Source organism: Pseudorca crassidens, chromosome 16, assembly GCF_039906515.1.
Source record: "Pseudorca crassidens isolate mPseCra1 chromosome 16, mPseCra1.hap1, whole genome shotgun sequence".
In the NCBI taxonomy this organism is placed as follows: Eukaryota; Metazoa; Chordata; class Mammalia; order Artiodactyla; family Delphinidae; genus Pseudorca; species Pseudorca crassidens.
In genome coordinates, this window is record NC_090311.1 from 25,955,275 (window position 1) to 25,980,544 (window position 25,270).

Sequence of the window (25,270 nt, forward strand, 5' to 3'; positions counted from 1 at the left end):
TTCAGGCTCTGCATGCCACATACACAGGGTCTCACATATTCTTTTTCTTTTTCACAACTTCTAAAAAATGTAAAGGCCATTCTTAGTTCCCAAACACACAAAAACAGATACCAGGCAGATCTGGACCCTTGAGCCGTGGTTTGCCAACTCCCTGCCCCCCCTCCCCTGGAGCAACACACTCCCACATTGGGAGATCTCTGGAGCCTCAAGTAAAGACAGGTGGATTTTTCCTCCATAATAAGGGAGATGCACAGTGGCCTCGGGGCACCAGACAGGTTCCCCTTATAGTTGTGATACCCTCCTCCACGCCAAGGCCAAAGTAAAACCAGATCCTGCTTTCCATCCAGGCTTTATTAACTCAGTGTGCAGACAGTTCGCTGTGTTCTTTCAAGAAATGCATTCGATTCACAGTGGTATCCTTTGATCGGTCAGTAAATTCTACTACACAAAACTCATACAGACATGGCCCCAGGTCAGCCACAACAGCCCCCTCTCCCCCAAGGGCCTGAGAAATCACCTAGAGCAGCCAGGCTGGGAAGGGCGAGCGGCTGCGCTTTGCTGTGTGTCCTTTAAGGCTCTTTGGTCCTGGTTGATTTCCTCTCAGAGGCATCCAAATAAAACTTCCCTTTCCTATTCAGTACACACCAGTCTTTCTTTGGTGTTTAACCCAACGGGCTGAGGAAGGGAGGTAGCCAGGAAATTATACCCACTAACATGTGCAGTTAATGCCTACCTACATCCTTTTTACTCGGTCAGTGGATTTATCTTTTAGACCCAGAGAAATAGAATCGGATATGATTTTAGGGGCAGAAGAACAAAGCCAGTGTCAACAGGTAGGGCTTGAAGCACCACAAAACTCTGCTGCCTCACACAATGTCCTTTTTTTTTTTTTGCACTAAAACTCCTGGGTGCCTGATAAACCCAAGTTTAGCAAGACTCCCAGAGAACCTTTCTGACCAGGGGGCCCTGGGGAGGAGAGTGGGGAAGAGCAAAGAGGAGCCCCAAGGTGACCCGGCCTCTTCCCTCCCGCTTCCCAAAGGAGCCAGAACTACACAGGTGAAAGGTTCCCTTGCCTGAGAGCCGATGAGGAGGAAGAGAAGAGGGGCCCTTCCTCAATCCTGGCTGGAACCAGAATCCTAAAGGTTTCCTAACTTTTGCAAACGGTTTGCATGAGTGTCACCCCCAGGTCTCAGCACCTTCTCCCTGAGGGGGTCTCAGCTCCTGGTCTCCAGGGGACAGGGGTTAGGGGAGAGCAGAGAGAAGACTTGGCCTCTCTCCCCTTGTTCACGTTTATCCCCTGGAGTCCAATAAACCCAGGTGCCTGGGTAGAAGCATGAGGCATCCTCCCACCCCCACCCTCGTCCCCCCAAATCCACCCTGGCCTACAGGCCCTGTTGGCAAAGAGGAATGAGGCACGGGAATCCACAGTGGCTAAGGAGGAGCTGGTAAATATGGGTATGGACTGGTCCTTGCTGGGGTGGGGCATTTAGAGACCCTTATTGAAGTAGACATAAGGCACAGGTTCTCCATACTTGGCCTTGATAGTGTCTTGGAGCTCTGGTTCCAGATAGGAAACTGGCAATTCACTGAGAAGAGAGAAGGGGCTTATAAGTGTGCCACCTGGACGAGCAGCAAATTACCCTCAGATAAAATCCAACTCAGATGCCGCCTCTAAGAAGCCCTTGCCCATTTTCCATCAGAATTATTAATGACCTCCGTACACTACAGTATGTTGCTTTTACTTCTATTGAGCCCTGACTTCATCTCCCTGGTGCTAAACTTCCGTCTTCTTCAAGATTACAAGCTCGGTGCTCAGAACACAGGAGATGTGTAGCAGGTGACTACGGAGCTGAGAGTACTAGGGAAAGGGAAACGGGCATCTTCTCCGTATCTATTCAAGCTATGCCTGGTCTCCTGGAGCTAGTACTCCGCTCACCCCCACCACCCCAGTCTGATGCTTACCTTCCCTTTGCCGTCATCTCTCCTCACCCACCTCCTCTGCTCTCTGCACCCACCCCCCAGGACATGCAAGGGAAGCGGAGAGGTCGAAGCCGTCCACCCTCTGGCAAACATTAGCCAGAGTGAGTACCTACCCTCTTGTTCAATTTCAAAGACCAGATCCAGCCAGGGAGATGGATCTAGTAACTCAACCAGCAGGGACAGAAAGTCTCTTATTGTCCCCCACCTTCTCTCCAAGGCAGCCTTTGCTCCACTGGAAGTGAGCAACTCATCCCTCTGCCCCTTGGAGCTCTGTTTCAGTTTACCATTCACCTGGGGTCAAGAGGCCCAGGGTTTAGACTGACAGGTACTTGTCCTTGGACAGATGCCTCCCTGCCTGCCCCTCCCTCTCTCCTTCGGGACACCAGGCAGGTCAGGGAGACCAGGGACAGGGTGCTCAGTAAAACCAAGTGAGGAATGAACAGCTGATACCATTTCTGCGGGAACAGCCCACATGCCACTGGCACCATGAAGATGAGGCTGGAAGAAAGGAGAAACCAAAGCATTAGGGGGTATCTGGCATCTCACAGAGCCACCCACACCCCATCACTGAGCCCCTCAAAGGCAGGAGGAGCCGGCGCCAAAGCTCCTCTCCCTCCAACCCTTCTCCTGGTCTCTTGGTGCCTGGAGACTCACTCTAGCACAGGACAGAATCAGCCCCCCCTACACTCCCCCTCACACCCCACCCACCCATCACTCAAGCAGATGAAGAAGGTAATGGAGTCACCAGGGAGTGTGGGCAGCAGCCCTAATGACCACAGGCAATCCCTGACGTATAGGGAAAGCAGCGAGGGGCGTGAACGCAGGGTCCTGCTCCTGTACTCACTGAATGCCCGAGCTGCTGGAGAACAGTGAGGGCAGAGCTTCTCAAACTCCACTGGGCATGCAAGGAACTCGAGGAGTTTGTTCAAATGTGATGCTAATTCAGTAGGTCTGGGAAAGGGCTTGAGAGTCTTTATTTCTCACAAGTTCTCAGAGGATGCGGATCCAGGACCATGTTTTACAGGATTTGGGAATCTAACAGACCTAGGTTCGTGTCCCAGCTCTGCCACTTCCTAGCTGTGCCATCTTGGGCAAGTTCCCTCTGAGACGGCAGAGGGGTACTTACTCTGCACGGTTACTGTGAGGATTAAATGAGATAACATGTGTGACACATCCAGCCCATGGTAACTGCGCCCTCAGTGGGAAATCAGTTAGCAGAAGACAGCCTGGCATAATGTTAGACCTGCTAAGGATCCAACTGCAGCGCCAGCAATTACCAGCTAGAGACGCGTGGGCAAGTTTCTTCATCTGGGAAAGGAGATGATGACAGTATGTACACCTCGAGGGCCGAGGGAATAGGCGGAAATATAGACGTGAAACATCAACACAGTGGCGGCACACAGAAAACATCCAATGCATGTTAGCTTTGGTTGCTGTCATTAGCCTCATGGCCTCACAAAGCATGAGTAATGCTGGGACATGTCCGGTCAAGGGCAGGCACCTAAGAACGCTGCCAGGACTCATGGTGCTTCCCTCCCGTGCGAGGCTGGGACACTTGACGGGCCCAGGCTGTGCTGTCATTTTCGATGGCTCATCTTTTTGGATGTATTGAGATATAACTGACATGTAACACTGTGTAAGTTTACCACCGGCGTGAGCTAACCCCTCTATCACATCACATAATTCATTTCGTTTTTGTGGTGGGATGATCTCATCATTTTTGTCTCTTCTCTAAAACTACTGAAGACCTAAGGTCAGAGGGGAGACCCTGGGACAGAAGGACCCCCAAGGGTTCCACTTTCCACTCCAGTGTGTGCACAGTGCCAGCCTGGCGCCCTCAGAAAGAAGGGGTGAGAGCGCACCAGAGGGGCCATAGGCGTGAAAGTCCGGGCGCTTTTGAAGTCAGGTAAAGGAGTACATGTTTTCCAACGTGGGTGACACAAGAAGGCAGATCTTGGGCACCCCACCACAGAACCCCAAACCGAGAAAATATGATAACTCACAAACACCCGGACAGCAGAACCTGCAATGGGGCGTGCAGCACCCGGATTCTCTGCACAGAAACAGACAAAAGAGAGACCCACGTGGGACTTACACACTTCGAGGTGAAACCCACGCTGGTCACCCAGCTAGAAACCCGCAGGCGGGAAACCCTGGCTCTGCAGGGTGGGGAGGGGGCTCTCCTTGCTCTCGGCAGACAAGGCCGAGAACTGGGCAGCCAGCAGGCACCGGGATGGGCCCTACTTGAATGAGGTGCAGGGTGGGAGCAAGAGGGAAGGGTAAGACGGTCAGGAGCCCCCAGCACGTATGTGTTCTGGGCAGGGAAGATGCAAAGGAGAATCTGCTCACCTTCATGCAGCGCAGTTTCTCCAGCCTTTCCATGACGACCGGCAGCAGGACTGGAAGAAACCAGGGGAAAGGCTGTGAGACTCCCCCCCAGATCCCTTTCCGAAGTCGGATCACAGACTGGTTCTCCCTCCTTCCCAAGAAGTTCCAGAAAATACTTTTCATTTGGGAGAAGAATGGAAGACTGTAGGCATGGCCACGCCCCACCCCTCCCCCAAGTCCTGACAGAAGGTGCTTCCCAAACTCCTCAACCTGCACACCTATAACAACAGGAGGACAAGTACCGCAGGCCCAGAGCACCCTTCTCAAAACTATCTTTGAAGCAAGTTTTGTATCCTGCTCTGTAACATGCACCTGCTGACAGCAAAACCAGGGCAGGGGACTTATTTTTCTCTACCACTATCTCCCCAGCACCCCACACTGTGTCCAGCACATTGAAGGAACTTAAGGAATATTTGTTAAATGAAAATAACTTTCTCCACCAAATCTCTGATTAACTGACATTCCAGGAATTACAGTGTGGCTCTCCCATGGCTCTTGGCACTCAAGCAAACCAGTTTGAGAAGCATGTCTACAAAGGCTGAGGTCCCACCCCCCACCCGAAGTGTGGATGAGGTCTCCATCACTTGTTCCAGGGTCCCCCAGGATGGGAGGGCTTCCCCATCTTACTCATGCCAGGGGCTGCCATGGTGATCCGAGAAATAACCACTTGGGTGATGCCTATGGCCGCAGCTCTCTGAGGGCAGAAAAGAGTAAGTTGTCAGGAATGAGCTTATCCAGTATCCACAGGCTGCACCAGAGGGCTGGGTCAGGGTCAGGGTCAAGGCCAAGTCTGAGCTGGTAAAGAGGAAGGGATGGACCTGTCAGGGGTTGAGTGACCTCACCTGATCTTCTCCCACCCAGCCACATTTTTATGGCTTCAGGACCAGAAACGATGGAGAAAAGACACGAACAGAGATATGGAGGGAAAATCGATGGGGAAGGAGGATGGAGTCAGGGAGAAGTTTTCTCAACCCTATAGTAGAGCCCAGGTCTGCTCTGACCACGAAGAACAGGACAGGGTCTGAGAGGGAACTCCCTCCTCCCACCCCAAAGGCAGGCCTCTGCTCACCCGGGAATGGCCAATCTCATCGTGGTTCCTGTCCTTCACGCAGATGCCCTGGATGAGTTCCCTAAACACAGACAAGAGGTGCTGGATATGGGAAAGGGGTGCTGGAAGGCTGCCAGCGATGTGACACACCAGGGGACCAAGGCCAGGGCACTCAAGCTCTAGAAAGCCACCTCCTGCAGCTGGCCCTTGGAGCGCCCTTCCCCACTCCAGAGAGTGGTATCCAGCCGTGACCTAGGGCAGAGGCTCAGAGAGCTAGCACTGGGCCCCAACGGCCTAGGCTGAATCCGGAAACTGCAGAGCAAGTGTATGAACTTGAGCAAGTTCCCTAATCCTTCTAAAGACACAGTTATCCGCATCTGCAAAATGGGGATAATCATGGCACCCACTTCATGGGACCTGGTGAGGATTAAACAAGATAATGCCTGCAAAGTGCTAAGTCCAGTGCCTGACACAGTGACTGCTCCCAAACAGGAGCTGTTGGTCTCAGGCCAGTGCCTGACAGCACTGTATCCAAGACCAGGTGGGTGGTGGGGACTCATTCATTCGCTGGAAGGAGCAACTGGATGCGGGGGGGGCAGGAAAGAGGAGGCGAGCAGTGTGCATGCGGGACTACTCTGTGGTGTGCTCTTTCTGCAAGGGCAGTTGTGATCACTTTCCATTTGCTACTAATCCCAAGAAAATGTGCCTTATAGATACTGGTGATGACGAGGAAGGCGCTGATGGAAACGGGGGCAGCAGTAGCTAACGCTTAATGCAGCATTTTCTTACAGTCCAGGCGCTATTTGGGGCGCTTTACCTCTACTACATCATTAAATTTTATAACAGAGGAACATCTATACTTTCTCTAGTCAAGAAACAAGAGCTGTGAGACACAGCTGGTTTCTCCTTTCACCTTTCCTGCTGTGACGCTTACAGCCTGGTGCCTGGAAAACATCTATCTGCCCCTCTGGCTTCCTCAAAGCTTCTTGGTTCTGTTATATCTTTGGACATCTCGCTCTGCTGCGTTTCATTCTGTAAGACATCCCCAGGGCTTTAGAAGTAGGCCGAGTCCACAACTTAAAGACAGTTGCAGTTGAAAGGACATGAGCTGGTGCCAAACCCCACAGGTCCTCGCTAATGCCCCACCCCTGCTCCCCATCACCCACAACACACATCACAGATGAAACCTAAGTCACCCGCCACTCCTGCAGCCATCACTGTTGGAGCCGCCAGTCCTCAGGGAACTTTCAGAAGCGCAGTTCGGCTGCCCTCCCCACACCCACCTCAGCCCCAACGAGCCCCCCCACTGCCTTGGTTTCTTGCCTTTCCCCTGCTAGCCTCACGGTCTGTAGGGAGGAAAAGGGATCCCTGTACTCACTGCTGTCGCATCATTGGGATGTTGACACAGTTAGCCGCAGCCACAGCGGCAAAGGGCACCCAGCGGCCCACCAGGGGCGGGGCTCTCTGTGGGAGAAGAGAACAATGGGAGTAGGTCAGGCTCCCTGGAGATGGGGGTGGAAGGGGCTTCAGGAAGATAGAGCAAGAAATCAGCCCTCACTACTGCCACGCATCCTGACACTCAGTCGGGGAACCCAAACTCCCTCAAAGGCCCGAGAAAGACCAAACGGGCGCAGCCCTGCTGAATTTCCCACTACTTGGCTGGGCTCTGGCCAAACCCAACTCATCCAGACCGGAAACGGCCCCTGCCTGGTAAAAAAAAGTTTTCCCTAGGACTTTGCTGCCGCCTAGTGGCCACCATGCCCACAGCAACCCCAGACGGTACCTTTGTCAACGTGTTCATGCCCACAGCAGTGGCCACCGCAGCGGTTGTGGCAGTGACGTAGGAAACGGCCATCTGCCTAGTGGAGGAGAGAAGATGTTTGGGAGCGGGGACCCTAGCTGGCTGAGGGCAGGACGATGGCTTGAGTGATAAAGGCTAGAAATGTGGCTTCATGCCTGAGAAGCTCATGTGATCTGTCCCCAGCATCACCTTGTGATCTCCCCCCAACTCACTCAGCTGCTCCAGTCCCCTTGGCCTCCTTTCAGTACTTTAAACACACCAAATGCCTTCCTGCTCAGCACCTTTGCATGTTGCTGCTCCCTATCCCGGGAATTCTTCCCTGGGCTCTTGCATGGCTAAATCCTTATCTTTCAAAACTCAGCTGAAATGCCAGCTCTGCGGAAAGGACTTCCCTGAACAGTCTATCTACACAGATGCCCCTCTGCTGTTCTCTGTCTTGTTATCTATTTATTTCCTTAATGGCAGCAATCACAGTCTGACATTATTACGCTTGTTTTCCTTTTTTTTTTTTTCGCTGCGCCATGTGGCATGTGGGATTCGGGATCTTAGTTCCCTGACCAGGGATCAAACCTGTGCCCCCTGCATTGAGAGCATGGAGTCTTAACCACTGGACCACTACGGAAGTCCCTATGCTTGTTTTCTTAAAAGACCTTCAACTCTAGGGCTTCCCTGGTGGCGCAGTGGTTGAGAGTCCGCCTGCTGATGCAGGGGACACAGGTTCGTGCCCCAGTCTGGGAAGATCCCACATGCCGTGGAGCGGCTGGGGCCGTGAGCCACGGCCGCTGAGCCTGCGCGTCCCGCAGTGGGAGAGGCCACAACAGTGAGAGGTCCACGTACCGCAAAAAAAAAAAAAAAAAAAAAGACCTTCAACTCTAGAGAGCACACATGTCTTACTCAAATGTATCCCTGGCACCTAGAACCATGCCCAGCACCTAATACACACTCAAGAAATATTTGTAGAATGAATGAATGAATGAGTGAATGAATGAATGTTGAATTGGTCTAGAAAAAAGATACTCTCCTAGTCAGCCTAATACTTCCAAACCCTGAAAAGGGAGACCTGGTCACTTGCCCAGGGCAGGTCCCACCCAGGGAGGACTGACGGCCCTGGAACCTTTTAGAAGGGCTGTTCCCCTGGAGGCAAGAGGACAGCCACCTGCTCCAGGCCCACATGGATGGCCTGGGGTTCAGGTCTCCTACCTGACCGACGTGGGGGAAGCTGCATTCCTGTTGGTGTAGTTGACTAAGGCATTGAAGGACTGGTTCACCCACTGCCAGAAGATCACTGCCGGTATCGTCCTACCAGGAGGGGGGCCCAGAGAGGCAGAGAGGAGGATGGAAAGAGGGTTTGGGGCACACCAGTCAAACCACGTTACCTGCCGCTCCCCAAGCTGTTCCCATGCTGCTTCCTGCAGCTGGGCTGTTTTGCACAGGCTGTCCCTCTGACTGGAGCATCCACACCCCCTAACCTTTCCATACATGGCTGAATCCTGCTCTGTGGAGAGATCTCTTCTTCCTTGGAACCTTCCCAACCCTTCCCCTGCCCTTCCTGAGACACAGTTAGTCATTCTATGCTCTCCGCTCCCACCACCCCATATTTCTACCCCTAACCTACCACTTGGCAAGCTGGGTGGTAACTATTTACTTCTTGGTCTCAACAAAATTGGGCACCCCTTGAAGGGAGGGACTAGTCTTTATACTCCCCACACCTGGCCCAAGGCCTGGCTCAACAACTGGGTAACTGAATGCGTGGGGGAGAGAGGGGGGAGAGGGAAGAGAGAAAGGGGGAACAACAGAGAAAGTTTCTCTCCCCAACTGGGCTGAAAGGGTATCCCAATATTTTTACTTGGATATTACATTATAAAAATACATTAAATTCATTGTTGAATAAGTACTTTTTAAAGAGGGAATTAGAATAGCTCATCCGTTGAGCACTCTTGAGAGGCCTGCCTCAGTTTATACAGCCAGGCACCACTACTTCCTGGCTGTGTGAACTTGGTCATATAACCTCTCCAGAACCTCAGTTCTTCATCTATAAAATGGAGATGAAAATAGTACCTCTCGGTAGGGTTGTTGAGATTAAATGAGGTGATAACATGCAAAGAATTTAACACAGTGCCTGGCAGCTGGTCAGGGATCCATAAAGACGGCTATTACTATCACCCTACTGTGGCTCCCTGCCTAACAGGTCCATGCGGCTGCACCTGGCGCTGCCTTGCTCCCGGGTCGCACCTGTAGAACTGGAGCATGAAGCCCGTGATGATCATGCCCCCGGGGACCTGGAAGGACATCCGCCCAATGACGTTCATCTTGTCCCCGGTGTCAGGGTGGAAGGCCGAGTCGTACAGCTTCTTGGCGTAGAGCAGCTGCTCCACTCGCGTGCCTGGGGGCACAGTCCCCATCCTGCCACCAAGGACCACAGGCGGTGTTACCTCCTGACCCCTGGCCCCTCGTCTTCCGTTTCCACCTCGTCCCTAGGGCACCCACCAACGTCGCCCCAGTGCCCCCAGCCCACTCCCCTAACCGCTCACCTGCTCTTCTCCACCATCACTTTGGCCCAGTCCAGCTCCCACTCTGGTACCAGGACGGTGCGGGGGTCCGTGACATTGAAGAAATGCTTCACCCGCCCTAGGAAAGTGCACTGGTCCCAACGGGGGGCATCGATATTAAAGCCAGACAGGTCAGCCTCCATCCTGCTCACACATAAAACTGTGGACTTCAGGAACAGAGGAAAAATGAAGATTGCCCTCAAAGCCTGCCCTGGAGGCCCTTAGCACCTCCCGCTATGGTAGACTGACGGCTCTCACCAGCCGCTAGCGTCATCTGACTCAGCTCAGGAAGGGTCCAGTGAATGGTCACCAGTCTGAGCAACTGGGCACCAACATGTGTTTCCTGAGTGCCTGCTGGTGGCCAGCCTGGTGCTTGATCGTGCTGTGGGCGAGGCTGGGGAAAGGGACAGTACAGTGCCTGTCCTTGGGGAGCTGAGTCTGACTGGGGAGCAAGAGCCCACCTGTGGAACAACAGATAATACATACAGCAACAATAAGCACGGGAGATGAGAGGAAGCTGAGAAGGGGGGACACAAAAATCAAGGGGGGCTTCCCAGAAGAGGTGGAATGTGAGTGAAGCCCCAGAAGGTAGGCCAGATCTATCTGAAGGAGGAAGAGGCATGGGATCACACTGAAAGTAGAAACAATCACTGATAAAGATGGAGAGGACAATGGCATGATCACCTTCAATTCAGTGTGTGTGGGGGGGGCCGGGAGGGTGCATGCCGGCCCTATGAGAGATCCCGGGCCATGGTTGTCGCCCTCAAGGTGTTGCAGAACAGGAGAGAGACAAGTCAGTCAACAAGGACAGTAGTGTGACAATGCTGCTGATGGACACGGGGAGCAGCAGAAAGCCAGAGAAGAGGTACTAAAACCGAGGTGACTCCGCATCTCCTGGTTTGCCGGGGCTTGTTGTCCTGTGGTAATTATTAAAAGCACCCCCTCGACCTCAAAAGTGTCCCAGTCTGGATGATAAATTATAAGATCACCTTATCTAAAATGGATGAGGGATTCTGAACATGCTTTGTGAGAACAAGAAATAAACAATGTTTTGAAGGATGCATGAAAGTCAGATGGATGGAGGAGAGGTACCCCAGACAAGAAGAGGCAGTGTTTAAAGCACACAGTGCACATGGGGACCTGATGACGACGGTGACAACACTAACACTTACTGAGCTCCTACTTGATGCTACACACTCTGCTTGGTGCCTGACGTGCATTTTCTGAATTCATCCTCACCGTAACCCTATAAGATAGAGATACTCTTATGTTTAATGCCATTTTATAGATGAGAAAACCAAGGCACAGGTAAGTAACTTTGCCAAGTCACACAAGCACTTGCCAATAACAGAGCCAGGATTTTAATTCAGCCTGACTAACTTCAGAACCCCTGCCTATAATGAGGTTCTGGAATCCATGACTTGAAAAACTAAGGCGGGTCTGACACGTGAGGAGCTTGGAAATGGTCACTCCTGTCCTCACAACAAAAAGAAGCTGAACAAACTGAAAACCCACAGCTCTTCTTAGAACCATCAGGGAACTGAGGTCACAGGGCAAACAACTGCCCCTGAACTTGGAGAGACAGGCAGGTACAGAGAATCACAGCTCAGTGGGAACAGAAGCCCACCCCTTGGGGCAAGTACCATAGGAAACTTAAACTGTGATTGACAAATTGCTGGAAGTTCAGTGTGGACAAGCTTGAGAGTTAAAAATTCCAGGGGGATTCAATCTTTGGTGGCGGTGTGGGGAGACACACTTTTGTGAGTTTTACCTCCAGGAGCCCACCAGGTTCTCAGGCTGAAGATCAGAGAAAAATTCCTTAGTGCTTCGGGCAGGGAGATGGGAAAAGTGGCCATTCTGAAGTAGACCCAGAGGCCTCTGCGATTTTTAACAAGGCCTGCCCTCAAAGGAGCCTAGCCTGTTTCACCAGAGCCTAACTACCTTGGGTCTCACCAGAACCTAACTGACTTGGGGGAAGAGAAACACCCAACTCCACCCCTTCCAGCTTTCCTATCTCACCTAAAGGGAGTAAGGGGAACCTGAGAAGGACTTGTGAAGGTCCAGGGGCACCTAATCACAGGACTATAGAACACTCCCCCTCCCCTCACACTGTCGGTGGTATAGGGCTCCCGTATAATAACAGGGAGAACTAACAACAGAAGGAACCTCGAGTCTCAGACCTTATTTAAGAAGAGGTGTCTAGAAACCCAAAGACAACAGGAGAGACAAAAACAAGGACACCAGAGGAAATTTAACTTTTGACCCCTACAGCTTTAGCAAACAGTAATCACAACCTAACTCCTTGCCAGAAAAAAGTAAAACCTCACACACATCTGGCTTTCAACAAAAAAGGACAAGGCATCCTAAAAGGCAAATAAACAAAACAAAACAAACAAACAAAACCCCACCGTGTGAAGAGACAGAGCAAGCAAGCATCAGAACCAGATGACAGAGACTTTGGAATTATCAAACCAGGAATTTTAAATAACTATGATTAATCTGCTGAGGACTCCAATGGGAAAGTGGGCAACATGAATGAACAGACAGATGATGGAAGCAGAGAGATGGACACTCTAAGAAAGAACCAAAAGGAAATGTTAGAAACTAAAAATACTGTAACAGAAATGAAAGTGCCTTTGATGGGCTCATCAGTAGGCTTGACATGGCCAGGGAAAGAATCAGTGAGCCTGAATATGTGTCAACAGAAAATTCCCAAGACTTCCCTGGTGGCACAGTGGATAGAGCCCTGCGCTCCCAATGCAGGGGGCCCAGGTTCGATCCCTGGTCAGGGAACTAGATCCCACATGCATGCCACAACTAGGGAGCCCGTAAGCCACAACTAAGGAGCCCACGAGCCGCAACTAAGACCTAGCGCAACCAAATAAATAAATACATACATAAATATTTAAAAAAAGAAAAGAAAATTCCAAAACTGAAAAGAGAAAAAAAGAATTTATAAAAAAACAGAATAGAATATCCAAGAACCTTGGGACAATTACATAAGTTGCAACATACGTATAAGAGGAATACCAGAAGGAGAGGAGGAAAAGGAACAGAAGAAATATTTGAAGTGATAATGACTGAGAATTTTCCAAAATTAATGACAGAAACGAAACTAGAGACCCAGGAGGCTCAGAGAACAACAAGCAGGACAACTATCAGAAAATCTGCACCCAGGCATATTATATTCAAACTGCAGAAAATCAGAAAAGAAGCCAGGGCTTCCCTGGTGGTGCAGTGGTTGAGAGTCTGCCTGCCGATGCAGGGGACACGGGTTCGTGCCCCGGTCCGGAAAGATCCCACATGCCGTGGAGCGGCTGGGCCCATGAGCCATGGCTGCTGAGCCTGCGCATCCGGAGCCTGCGCGTCCGGAGCCTGTGCTCCACAACAGGAGAGGCCACAACAGTGAGAGGCCCGCGTACCGAAAAAAAAAAAAAAAAAAAGCTATGGCTTTTGAACTTTTGCCTGAAAATTTCAGGAAGCCATTAAAAGATTTCAATAAGAATGACAAGGTGAGATGTGTAGTTTAGAAAGAACAATCTGGGGACTTCCCTGGTGGTGCAGTGGTTAAGAATCCACCTGCCAATGCAGGGGACATGGGTTCAAGCCCTGGTCCGGGAAGAACCCACATGCCGCGGAGCAGCTAAGCCCATGTGCCACAACTACTGAGCCTGCGCTCTAGAGCCCACAAGCCACAAGTGCTGAGCCTGTGTGCCACAACTACTGAAGCCCACGCACCTAGAGCCTGTGCTCCTCAACAAGAGAAGCCACAGCAACGAGAAGTCCGCGCACCACAGCAAAGAGTAGCCCCCATTCGCCACAACTAGAGAAAGCCCACGCACAGCAATGAAGACCCAATAAAGCCAAAAATAAATAAATAAATTTACTAAAAAAGAAGAAAGAACAATCTGGGAAATCATATGAAAGTAAATAGGGTATGGCAGGACCTCACAGGATGCAGATACCAGCTGGAAGCGAACCCCTAACAATCCACGCAAGAAGTGGGGCTCAAATGAACCCAGATGCACCAGAACTGGGAGGAGGATCAAAAGAAGAGACGCTTTTAAAGCAGCAGAATCTGAAGATTTGCTAAGTGATAGGGTATAGGAGGAATATTCTATCAGTCAGGGCTCAACCACAGAAACAGAACCAATAGGAGATTTTCTATCTATCCATCTACCCATCAATCTATCTACCCACCTACCTCCCTCCTGGAATCTCTAACCTCAGGGTGGCGGGGGCCCAGCCCTTTTTTTTTTTTTTTTTTTGCGGTACGCGGGCCTCTCACTGTTGGGGCCTCTCCCGTTGCGGAGCACAGGCTCCGGACGCGCAGGTTCAGCGGCCATGGCTCACGGGCCCAGCCGCTCCGCGGCATGTGGGATCTTCCCGGACCGGGACACGAACCTGTGTCCCCTGCATCGGCAGGCGGACTGCCAACCACTGCACCACCAGGGAAGCCCCCCAGATTTAAAGGGATTCCATCTGATTAGGTCAGGCCACCCAGGATAATCTCCCTTTAGATTAACTCAAAGCCAACCACTTAGGGATTTTAATTACATTTGCCAAATCCCTTCACCACAGTACCTAAATCAGTGTTTGGTCTAATAACTAAAAGAAAGTGTGTGTTTGTTACAAATTGGCTGCTTCTCCCTCAGAGGCCCATCCAACTGGAAATATAGCAGAGAGGGGGTCCTGGGGAGTTTCTCTGGCCTAGCCCAGTTGACCCATCACAAATACCTAGAGTGATACCAGGGTTTCTGACTGGGGCAATAACGTGCTGAGACAGAATATAGAAAAATAGGCTTTAAGGGAGAAAACAGTGAGTTTGACTTTCCTTGTGTTGAGCTTCAAGTGCTATGAGACTTTCTCAAACACAAGAGGCTGCCATCTGTCTCAGTCCCTTTGTAAATACTAGTCCAGGGTGCTATTCCTTCCCCTCTTCACTAAATAACACCTGCTCATCCTTTTTTTTTTTTTAAGGAATAATTTTCAGATTTACTGCTATATCTTCTACTACTATGTCATTTGTCTTTTTTTTCTTGAAAAAAAAAATCACCTGAGGATTTTCCACATATATTGAATTACAAGTTCACAGGCACAGCTTGAGCAAGATTTAAAAAGCTGCCCTCTTCAAAGTTTGCTGCCCACTGAAGGGCTGGCAGGCAGGAAACTGGATGTGCTGGAATGCTGAGTTGGAGGACTGACGAAATTCACCAGGAAGCCACTGAGATTCTGGGAAGCTGCTCACAGGGATGCTGAGGGAACTCAATGGGAAGACACCCACACGGGTGCTGCTGAAACTCACTGGGAAGCTGCCTGGTGGGGTGCTGTTGAAACTTGATAATAGGCAAGCACCCAGACACCTGGAAGACTACCCCTTCCTCATCAGTGTTCCTCTGGCGCCCTCTACTGGTAGAGCTTAAAATCATCTCAGAGGGCAAAGGAAAAATGTTTACACCACCAAGTATCATAAAACAGGGCAAAGAAGGGTAGATTTGGAGCTAAGGACCAATAACCTATCTGGCACAGATACACAACTTACTTTTTTCGTTTAACATCTTAGAGAATTCTCCATTTGAGATACACAACTCTATCATTCTTTTTAGTGATTATATAATATTCCATGTGCCTTAATTTCATTATTTGATAGACATTTGGGTTATTTTCAGTTTTTCACTGCTATGGTGAGCACCCTTACACACATCACTTTGTGTATATGGCAACTGTATCTTTTTTTTAATGCTGTCTTTTTAAATAAAATTTATTTTGGGTTGTGTTGGGTCTTCGTTGCTGTGCGAGGGCTTTCTCCAGTTGCAGCAAGCAGGGGCTACTCTTCGTTGTGGTGCATGGGCTTCTCATTGCAGTGGCTTCTCTTGTTGCAGAGCACGGGCTCTAGGCACGCAGGCTTCAGTAGCTGCAGCACTTGGGCTGGGTAGCTGCAGCACACAGGCCCTAGAGCACAGGCTCAGTAGTTGTGGCGCATGGGCTTAGTTGCCCCGTGGCATGTAAGATCTTCCCGGACCAAGGCTCGAACCCATGTCCCCTGCATTGGCAGGCGGATTCTTAACCACTGAGCCACCAGGGACGTCCCCATGGCAACTATATCTTTAGGATTGATTTCTAGAAGTGGAATTGCTGGATCAAAGGATATACGTGTTTTAAATTAAGTCTTTATAATACAAACTGATTTTTCACGAGTTGTGTATGATAATGCTGCTTTAGTCAAACTTTCACCAAAATGGGTATTATAAATCTTTTCTTTGTTTGCCAATTTGATGGGGAGAAACAATATTGTTGTTTTAATTTGTATTTTCTTTTTTTAATTAAAAAAAAATTTTTTTTTTTTTTGGCTGCGCCATGCAGCATAATGGATCTCAGTTCCCCAACCAGGGATCAAACCTGTGCCCCCTGCAGTAGGAGTGTGGAGTCTTAACCACTGGACTGCCAGAAGTCCCTAATTTGTATTTTCTTGATTCTTAATGAGATTAAGCATCTTTTCATATGTTTTTGGCCATTTGTTTTTCTCATTCTGAAAACATTGTCTTTTTAAATTACAGAAGTAACTTTTGTAATAGTTCAGTGCCAAAGTATATAAAGTGAAAATGACAGTGGTTAACATGTTAAAAAAAAATAGCTATCTTCTTGAGTTATACAATCATCTAAATCCAAAAGCACTCACAGACTTGAGCAAACAAAGCCAGTGTTTCATATTAGGGAAAGGAAACATATCGCTGATGGAAGCTGCAGACCTAGTAAAAAATAAATGTTTTATACTAAGTAGTAGAATGAAAGGACACTTCCACCCAAGACCACTACCTCAATAAAGACCCATGGGTTATTACGGCTGCAAAGGAAGTTCACCTCAGAATAAACGGCAGCCTTAAAAGCGGGTGCATTAGCAAATAATTTCAAGGGCTCCCCCCACCCCCAAAAATAGTAGCCTTTTGCTCTGCAGAGACAGTCTGAGTGACCTGCAAGGAAGCACCTACCTGTCCTTCATATCTTCGCTCACACCTCCTTTCCTCAGAGTATCCTCTGAAGGACCCCCTTCCTCCCTCCCATGCAACTAGATCCGCTGCTCTGCTATAAGCCCTCTTGGCTCCATACTTTTCCCCCAGAGCCATGCCAGTCTGTCATGATACTCTGTGGTTTTACATTAATGCCCACCTTCCCCCACTAGGCCATAAGCTCCCTGAACCCAGGAGTTGCGTCCATTTTGCTCACCACCGTTGCCTCAACGCCTAGCACAAGAGTTCGAGTATTTGCTAAAAAAGAGGTCCAGTTGGTCAGCAATTGGATATTTAGGCTTAAAACCCAGCATGGAGATCTGGGTTAGGAGTAAAACAGTGAGGGAGCAGCACGGGGGTGGCGGATAGTTTAAGATAAAGTTTTCCAAGGAGAATACACAGACTGGGAAGAGCAGCGATCCAAGGACATACCCTGAAAAACCACTATATTTAAGAGGTAACCCAACAAAAAGATGAGAAAGAACAACCAGAGAGGTGTGGCAGGCAGGAGAAGCCAACAGATGAGGCAGAGCGAGAGAGGCAATCAAGTTTTAGATTGTCTGTTAGGGTGGGAGAGACTTCGGCAAGCTGATGGCTCAGGGTGAGCCACTTCCCCAGGAGGGAGGAGAGGCCCACTGCGGTGGTTCCGCAGCACCCCTGGGGGGCCCTGGCTCCGTGACTCAGTGGCAACCTCTCGGGGCAAGTCAGACGGCCCACAGCAAGAGCCCACTGCCAGGACTCCGGCTTCCCCCTCTCCCACCCCACCACAGAGCCCACGAGAAAGCTCCGGGCTCTGCCCTTTGGGGACAGACTGACTCGGCTCCTGCAGGCTGGTCCAAAGACCAAAGACATTTCACCCAGTCCCAACTGAAGCCAGGGGTGGGAGGAGGGGAAAGAGTTCACCTCCCTTCACTCTACAGAAAGGAAAAGGAGTTGGCCTTGGCTTACAGAGACCCACACTCCCACCGGATACAGACAGTCCCAAATGCTATGCCTCCCCCTCAACACACACACACACACACACACACACACACACACACACACACACACACTTCTCAGCCAACCCTCTCCACCCTCAACCCAACAATCCAACATTGGAAAGTCCTCTGACTTTCACAATGGAAGCATTTCTACCATGAGGGGGTAATCATTTGCTAAATCATGCAAGAACCTTTGCCTTCATTACCAAGGTCAGGATAGGAACTGCCCAGTCCTGTCTTATGTAAAACATACAGGGAAAAAAATCTAAATTCTATGTCTCAACTTTTCCCCCCACGCAATGGCCCCCAATGGGGGCAGTTCCGTAACTCCTTCAGGGCAAACTCAAGCCCTTCTGTCACATACTCCCATAGCATCCTGTCCTCCTTTGAAGCAAGCTGGGTTTTTGTAATTGTCACTTTCTTGTTATTTACAGTTATCAGCGTAAAATTTGCCTCCCCTAACAGACTATAAGGTTCACGCTATGGCCCTCATCTGCCCTCTAAAAGCACTTACTGCCTGCCTGAAATACATTCCAACTTATTCTTGGGTTCTCTGGGCAACAAGGATGTCCCCCCTTTTTTTTTTGTCAAACTAAGAACCTGCCTTGGTTACAGAAGCTTTCTTTCACGAAGCTGCAAATTGTCTACCCCTCTTATACTGAGTCCTACTGGTCTTAAGTTTTCTTCAACAGTTATGATCCCTCTTCCTACACGAACCATATCTAATACTTCCTAAAAAGGTGACTATTACATCCAGGGTTCTGCTACAGGGAACAGGGGGAGGTGGAAATCAAACAGGTGACTAACCAATACCTCCCTTTCCTTCCAGGATTAGAGAACGTCACGGCTCACAGACATTAGGGATCTCAGCTTACAGATGAGGAAACTGATGCCTAGGAAGGTTCACATGGATTGAGCCAGCATGGTGAGCATTTGTGGCACATGTGGTCCTACACTGTGGCAGATATAAATGTGAATAGATCCAGTCCTGTTTATCCAAAGATTGACAACAGCTAGGGCCATATTTTCCCAAGGTTACAAGGCTTAGACAGGAATTCCCTAGAGGTCCAGTGGTTAGGACTCTGCCCTTCACTGCTGAGGGTGCGGTGTGAAAAAAAAAAAAAAAGACCACAGGTTACAAGGCTTAGGGTCACCTAGATAGGTCCTCTATCCACTACAGGGTGCTTGTCTCGAGAAAGAGAAAGAAAGAGAGGGAGGGGGGCTTTCCCGGTGGTGCAGTGGTTGAGAGTCCGCCTGCCGATGCAGGGGACACGGGTTCATGCCCCGGTCCGGGAAGATCCCACATGCCGCGGAGCGGCTGGGCCCGTAAGCCATGGCGGCTGAGCCTGTGCGTCCGGAGCCTGTGCGTCCGGAGCCTGTGCTCCGCAACGGGAGAGGCCACAACAGTGAGAGGCCCGCGTACCGCAAAAAAAAAGAGAGGGAGGGAAGAAGGGAAAAGATTTAAAAAAATGATATAACCTACTTACCTCTCCTGAAGTAATGCTTGTTCTTCCAGGGAGAGCTGATTTTCTCTGGCAGACAGTATCAGAGTCTGGAAAACAAGCTTCCGAACCTCTTCTGTTGTATCCTTTTGCAAGTGCGGGGGAAGTACCCAAGATCTTCCCATTTGAAACCCCAAGTAGGGAGAAAAACAAAATGTCATCGCTTGTACTCCCATCAGAGGAAGATGGGAGTCAAAGACTCAAGAAGTTCAGACACAGGGCTTCCCTGGTGGAGCAGTGATTAAGAATCCGCCTGCCAATGCAGGGGACACGGGTTCGAGCCCTGGTCCAGGAAGATCCCACATGCCGTGGAGCAGCTAAGCCCGTGCACCACAACTACCGAGCCTGCGCTCTAGAGCCTGCGAGCCACAACTACTGAGCCCACGTGCCACATCTACTGAAGCCCGAGCACCTAGAGCCCGTGCTCCGTAACAAGGGAAGCCACTGCAATGAGAAGCCTGCGCACTGCAATGAGAGTAGCCCCCACTCGCCACAACTAGAGAAAGCCCACGTGCAGCAACAAAGACCCAATGCAGCCCAAAAAAATAAATAAAAGAAGTTCAGACACAAAGACCACTGAGATGGCGAGGGCTGGTGTCAAGGCTGCCTAGAGCAAGTTGGAGAATGAGACTAATAATTAAACCAGCAGACCCTGGTAGTATATACTTTTGTACAATCATGTGACTCCGAGGCAACCATGATGTTAGACACCAGGCAGCTTAGAAAGAGAGGTCTGCTTTGCCTCTTTCACAAAAGAACCAACAGGCTAGAGATGGGTGGATTGAAAAGAGTACATACTCTGAATTAACCATTCACCTTGCACCTCCTTAGTCAAGGTTCTGAACTGAGTTTTCTCTCCAAGCATCTGATGCAGGTATGCAGGTAGCAGATGTTTTTAAAAATACTTTACTTGAATGCATAAAAAGCTAAGGACCATTCAGGGAAAATCTGCCTTCATTCCAATGATCTTAACTAGGCTGAAAAAGCTGCTGTTCATAAAAGCAGCAAAGCCCAAAACCTGGATGAAGCTATTAACAACAGCTAAGCCATGGGACCTCCCTGGCGGTCCAGTGGTTAAGACTCCCTGCTTCCACTGCAGGGATCCCTGGTTCGATCCCTGGTCAGGGAACTAAGATCCCGTATGACGTTCCTCGCGGCCAAAAAATAAAATAATAAAAACTAAGCCCCATATAGCACTTTCTAAGTGCCAGGCAATGTTCTATGAACTTGACATATAATAATCCTCACAAGAACCCAATGAAGTAGGTAAGAGGCACATACACACACACATCTGTAAACCTCCAGGTGTATCATCCATGCCCACACTTTATCGGCTCTTAAAAACTTCTGGATTTACATCTCAGGTATAAGCCACTCTGTTCCTCCAACATGGACAATACAATGTGGTGTTTAATAATTCCTCAAGAGTCAGAAAGTACTAGGTTCAAGTCCCCACTCTTATCGCTTAAAATAACCAATTTCTAGGGCTGTGAGAATGAAATGGAATCTTGTATGAAAAGCATTTCACCAGGAAGGATGTAATTTCCATGGGGGCAGATTTAGCTCCCTGCTGTGTCTCCAGGGTCTGGAATAGGACCTGGCACAAATGTTATAACTCTTCTTTCTGTCCTCTGCACGGGGAAGGGGTGGGAGGTAGCACCCAGAATCCCTCCCACTGTTTCTTGCCTGTAAGTGCAGGCCCCTTTTTGCCTCCTCCGGGGCTGCAGACGGCGCACCGACCGGTCCAACGTAGATCAACGAAACTATCCTTCCCAAAACGTCTTTCATCCCCGCTATCAGCTCACCCCAGCCCTCAGGGCCAGTCCTCAAGCAGCTTCTTGCCTTCCGACAGGCAGCCTCCCACCACCAGGAGTCCTCCAGCCCGGATTCTAACACAGGTGTGTGGAGATGGGTGCGCAACCCATGACTCCCCCGCCCCTCAGCCCGGCACACGAAGGTGCTGGGGGCTGTAAAGGAGAGGTCCACAGGTAGACCCTTCTCTTGCCACGTGGCTTCGGCAGGTGGAAGCCCAGCCCGCGCTGCAGCCCCTCCTGGGCAGAGTCAGGACAGAAATGCAAGCTCCCTCCGGGATGTGGGGACTGGAGGTATATGTGGCAGGCGGACTCCTCCCAAGACCCCTTACCTGGTCCCGGGAGGAACGCACTGAGACAACTGCTACCAGATGCACCCCGCGTTGGCAGCTTGGCCAGGGTGCACTTCTGGCCTCGGCCCGGGAACCGCCCCTCGCCCCGCCCCCACGCCTCTCCTTCTGGACCAATCACAGGCCGGGTGGCCCCCGCCAGCCACGTGGGCGAGTTTTCACCATTCCCTGGGTCTTCACCAGCCTGCCACAGCCTCCAGCCGCTCCAGCAGCCCGCCTGCGCAGTGGGAGGGCACATTGGCGCGCTTGCGCACATTGGGAAGAGGAGCTGGACCCCGCCCCGTCCTGCTGCTTTGCTCCTCCGCTGTGCGTACAGGGGACGTCGGGGGCGGTGCCGCAGGAGTTGCCCCTGGTAACGGGGGAGGCAGGAGGAGGAGGAGGAGGAGGAGGGACTCGGCGGGAGGATGGTGAGTGTGGGGCCTGGGTCCCTCCGGAGCTGGTCGGTCACCCGCCTCCCTTCCCCAGGCCCAAGGCAGGGCACTGCGCTTAAAGACAGGAGGGAATGGATTGACGCTCAGCCTGCTGTCTGGGTCCTGGATTGGTTTCGGGGGGCGGCGGAGAGCCCCGAGTGTGGGCCCTGGAGGGAGATCTGGGCCTGGGGAGGAAGGCGGGGCTTGCAACCGGTCCGAAACTAGGGGAAGGGGCTGGAAGGGGCTGTGGAAGGGTGCGTGGTTGTCCCGGTACGGAGCCAGGGCTCCATCATTACTCTGGGGATGAGATGAGGGCGGATCCGAGGAGCTACGGAGAGCAGCCTCTGCACGCAGGCTTAGATCTTCCCGGGGAATCGGCCTCCCCGTGCCGCAGTAAAGTGGGGTTCGCCAGTGCCCGGCCAGAAGCGGGGAGAGGGCCAGCGCTACTGTCTTTGAGGTCGCGCCGGCGGTACCAGGGGAGATGGTAGCCTAGCTCTCCTCTTCCTCGCGATGTGCGGGCCTCTGGGGGGAAGGGTGCAAATCCCAGGACACAAAGAGGTGCCGCTTGGAAAGGATGCCTAGTGGATTTTACGCCGTCTTGGTGTCTGCGTGGCGGGCGCGCTTCTGCAGTCCCGAGTTATTTATTTGCTGACGGTTCTGCAAGGTCTGGTTGTTGGTGATGACCAGTTTCCCGTTCAATACTTAATCCATGTCGGTGTAGGCAGATTTGCTGCCCGGTCCTTAGTACTTCCTTCGGACCTGTTGCAACCTTCCTTGGCATCTGACCACACCAGAACCAAAGGCCTTAATGTCAGTTTGGAGCAGATTAAAACTGGAGGGTGGCCATTCACTTGGGGCAAGCCTTTTCTCTGTCGAACCAGATTAAATCTTTCCCAAATTGTAAATTATGATACGTGACATATTTGATTCTTGACACTCTGTTCCTTGTTGATTTCTCTGCAGTTAGTTGGAGGGTGTTAAAATGGAATTGAGTGGTTTTAGAACTAGTCAAAGAAAAAATTGATTTTGGAGCGTTTAGAGCAGGTTGGTTGGCTTACCAGCTGCAAAGAGCTAACACTCAAGCGTATAGTTACTTCCCTGCCCCAACTCTAGACCCTTTTTGACTTTTAGAAATGTTGAACCACTTCTGTTGACTTATGAAGTAAGAAAAAGCTAGATGTTCACAAGGAAAACATACATGTACATTTGGTTAGATAATCCAATGAGTACATTTTGATAGGAAAAAATTTTTGCAATTGATTTAACATTGTCAGATCGCTAAAGAAGTAGAATTATTTGATCGGAAGTTGCCAATCATATTTCAACACTTGCTACATTGCAGTTTTGTTAACCTTAGGCTAAACAGATCTTTACGTTTGCTTTTTATTAATCGTTTATACATGAGCTGTCCATTTAAAGGCTAACTTTTGCTCAACAAATGAGTACAAACATAAATATTTACACAGAAAATAACTAGAATTGAAATGAAAAAGGCATGCTAAACCAAGAGAGAAAGAGATTGCATCATAAATGAGAAACAGTTGGCTAACTTTTCCCAGTTTGTTTATCAATGTAGTGGACTGTGTAATTTTTATGATTGTTTAATTTATAATTACAAGTCACAATAAATTAACCACTGTCCTGTTTCCAGGTGCAGATTGACACTGTATACAACAAATTGACAGTGTATACAACACTGTTGTATACGACTGTTGTATTCAGTGATCAAGAGAGATTTTCTTTTTTATTTTTTTCCTACCATGAACAATAAGAAATTAGGACAAATTATTTAGGATTCTTTATCTGATTTCCAAAATGCATTTTTTTTTCCGTCTCCAAAAGTGTGAGCTATTCTTAGAACTGTAAGTGGAACATGGAATTTAAACGGTCAGTGGTGTGATTAAGTGTGTCACATCTGGTATCCCATGAGCCCCCATGGTAACTGTGCTAGTAAAGAGTGAGTCCCAGGTTTATTTATTTTTTTAGTCCTTTAGCTATGACTAATACATATTTATTCTTTTTTTAATTTGGAGAACTGCAACAAAAACCCATTATTGGTTTCTCTGAACCCCTAGAGGTTCAGTTGTCTTACCCCTGCCTTAGGATACCAAGTCCTTGGTGAAATACTAAGATGACAGTAATTTTTGTGCATAACTAATCACTGTTATTTAATAGATGAGTCCTCCATTTAGGAATTATTTATGGAGCAATTTCTGTATATATGAACCTAGTGGTAGTTATCTAGCATGTTTAACATTTGAAGATTGTTCCCAAGATTATGTTTTCCAGTCAAAAATTGTCAGTGAAAAATATAAACACAACTATTGTTTTGAGTGCCCCTATGTGCATGCTTTACATACATCATCTCACTTAATCTTCATAGCATTTTTCTTGAGATATAAATACTGTTCCCATTTTCTAGATGGAACTGTGCCGGAGGTTACACATAGGGAAGCTGAATAAAAGTCTATGAAACTCTAAAGCCCATAATGTTCTTTTCATTAGGACTCTGATGAAGTGTGAACCCACTCTTCCTGAGGAGGTGCCCGTATTTTGTTCCTCAGGAAACACTGTATCTATTTAGTAGAGATATAAGGAGAAAGAAGACAAAATTTGGGTGAGGTTCTCCCTATCAAAGCTATACGAGGGGCTTCCCTGGTGGCGCAGTGGTTGAGAGTCCGCCTGCCGATGCAGGGGACACGGGTTCGTGCCCCGGTCTGGGAAGATCCCATATGCCACGGAGCAGCTGGGCCCGTGAGCCATGGCCGCTGAGCCTGCGCGTCCGGAGCCTGTGCTCCGCAACGGGAGAGGCCACAACAGTGAGAGGCCCGCGCACCACAAAAAAAAAAAAAAAAAAAAAGCTATACGAATATGCAGGTAAAAAAAAAAGAAGAAAGAATTAACCTGAAATACTGTATTTTTCTCCTGCTGATTCCAAGGAGAGACAACTCAAGTTTTCTAAATCATAAGAAAAACCAAGCTATAAATATGATATTCTGAGCCAGAGATAAAAAAGCAGTTTTTAGCACCCCCTCCTCAGGTCATATGACCAAGATTTAAATCAATCAGCTGCCACTCGTTTTTAAATCACATGACCCAACTTTAAATCAATCAGCTGCTTCCCTGTACCTCACATGACTTGGCTTTGAATAGTAAGAAATGCAGAGGTATAAAAATGATGTTCTGAACAATAAATGGAAAAGCAACATCTTAGAAAGTTTTTTCTTTTCGAATGGACCATTCATTGCATACAGAATAAAGGATTCTCTTGTGGATTTCTTGAACTGTAAACATACACACACACACACACACACACACACACACACACACACAGAGCTATACGAATTCCTGGAAATTAATAACATCTTACTGGGCAGCACCAGGTTTTTTTGGTGAGGTAAAAGTAAATTGAAGTCAGTTCCATTTAAGCTAGGTATGGGGAGT

General features: G+C 49.4%; 3 protein-coding genes across 3 annotated transcripts in view; 1 reads left to right on the forward strand and 2 right to left on the reverse strand.

Annotated features, from left to right (window-relative positions):
- Nucleotides 1-4,013, reverse strand: part of WBP1L (WW domain binding protein 1 like) — a 67,539-nt gene extending 63,526 nt beyond the window's left edge. The window contains exons 1-2 of the mRNA XM_067709532.1: nt 3,984-4,013; nt 2,431-2,478 (exon numbers count right to left, since the gene is read on the reverse strand). Of these exons, the coding sequence (XP_067565633.1) occupies nt 2,431-2,454 (24 nt within the window). The 5' untranslated portion in view covers nt 2,455-2,478; nt 3,984-4,013. The remainder of the gene's footprint in view (nt 1-2,430; nt 2,479-3,983) is intronic.
- On the reverse strand, nt 333-21,608 carry SFXN2 (sideroflexin 2). Its single transcript, XM_067709536.1, has 13 exons — nt 21,399-21,608; nt 19,241-19,372; nt 9,749-9,910; nt 9,450-9,620; nt 8,418-8,516; nt 7,200-7,275; nt 6,795-6,880; nt 5,438-5,498; nt 4,996-5,062; nt 4,330-4,379; nt 3,984-4,033; nt 2,431-2,478; nt 333-1,586 (listed from the first exon to the last, which is right to left on the reverse strand). Exons 3-13 carry the CDS (start codon nt 9,907-9,909, stop codon nt 1,487-1,489), a joined length of 969 nt encoding a protein of 322 aa, XP_067565637.1. The 5' UTR covers nt 9,910; nt 19,241-19,372; nt 21,399-21,608; the 3' UTR covers nt 333-1,486.
- A 58-nt stretch (nt 21,609-21,666) lies between these two features.
- The window catches only part of ARL3 (ADP ribosylation factor like GTPase 3), a 32,380-nt gene continuing 28,776 nt past the window's right edge, over nt 21,667-25,270 (forward strand). The window contains exon 1 of the mRNA XM_067709537.1: nt 21,667-21,823. Coding sequence (XP_067565638.1) covers nt 21,821-21,823 — 3 coding nt within the window. The 5' untranslated portion in view covers nt 21,667-21,820. The remainder of the gene's footprint in view (nt 21,824-25,270) is intronic.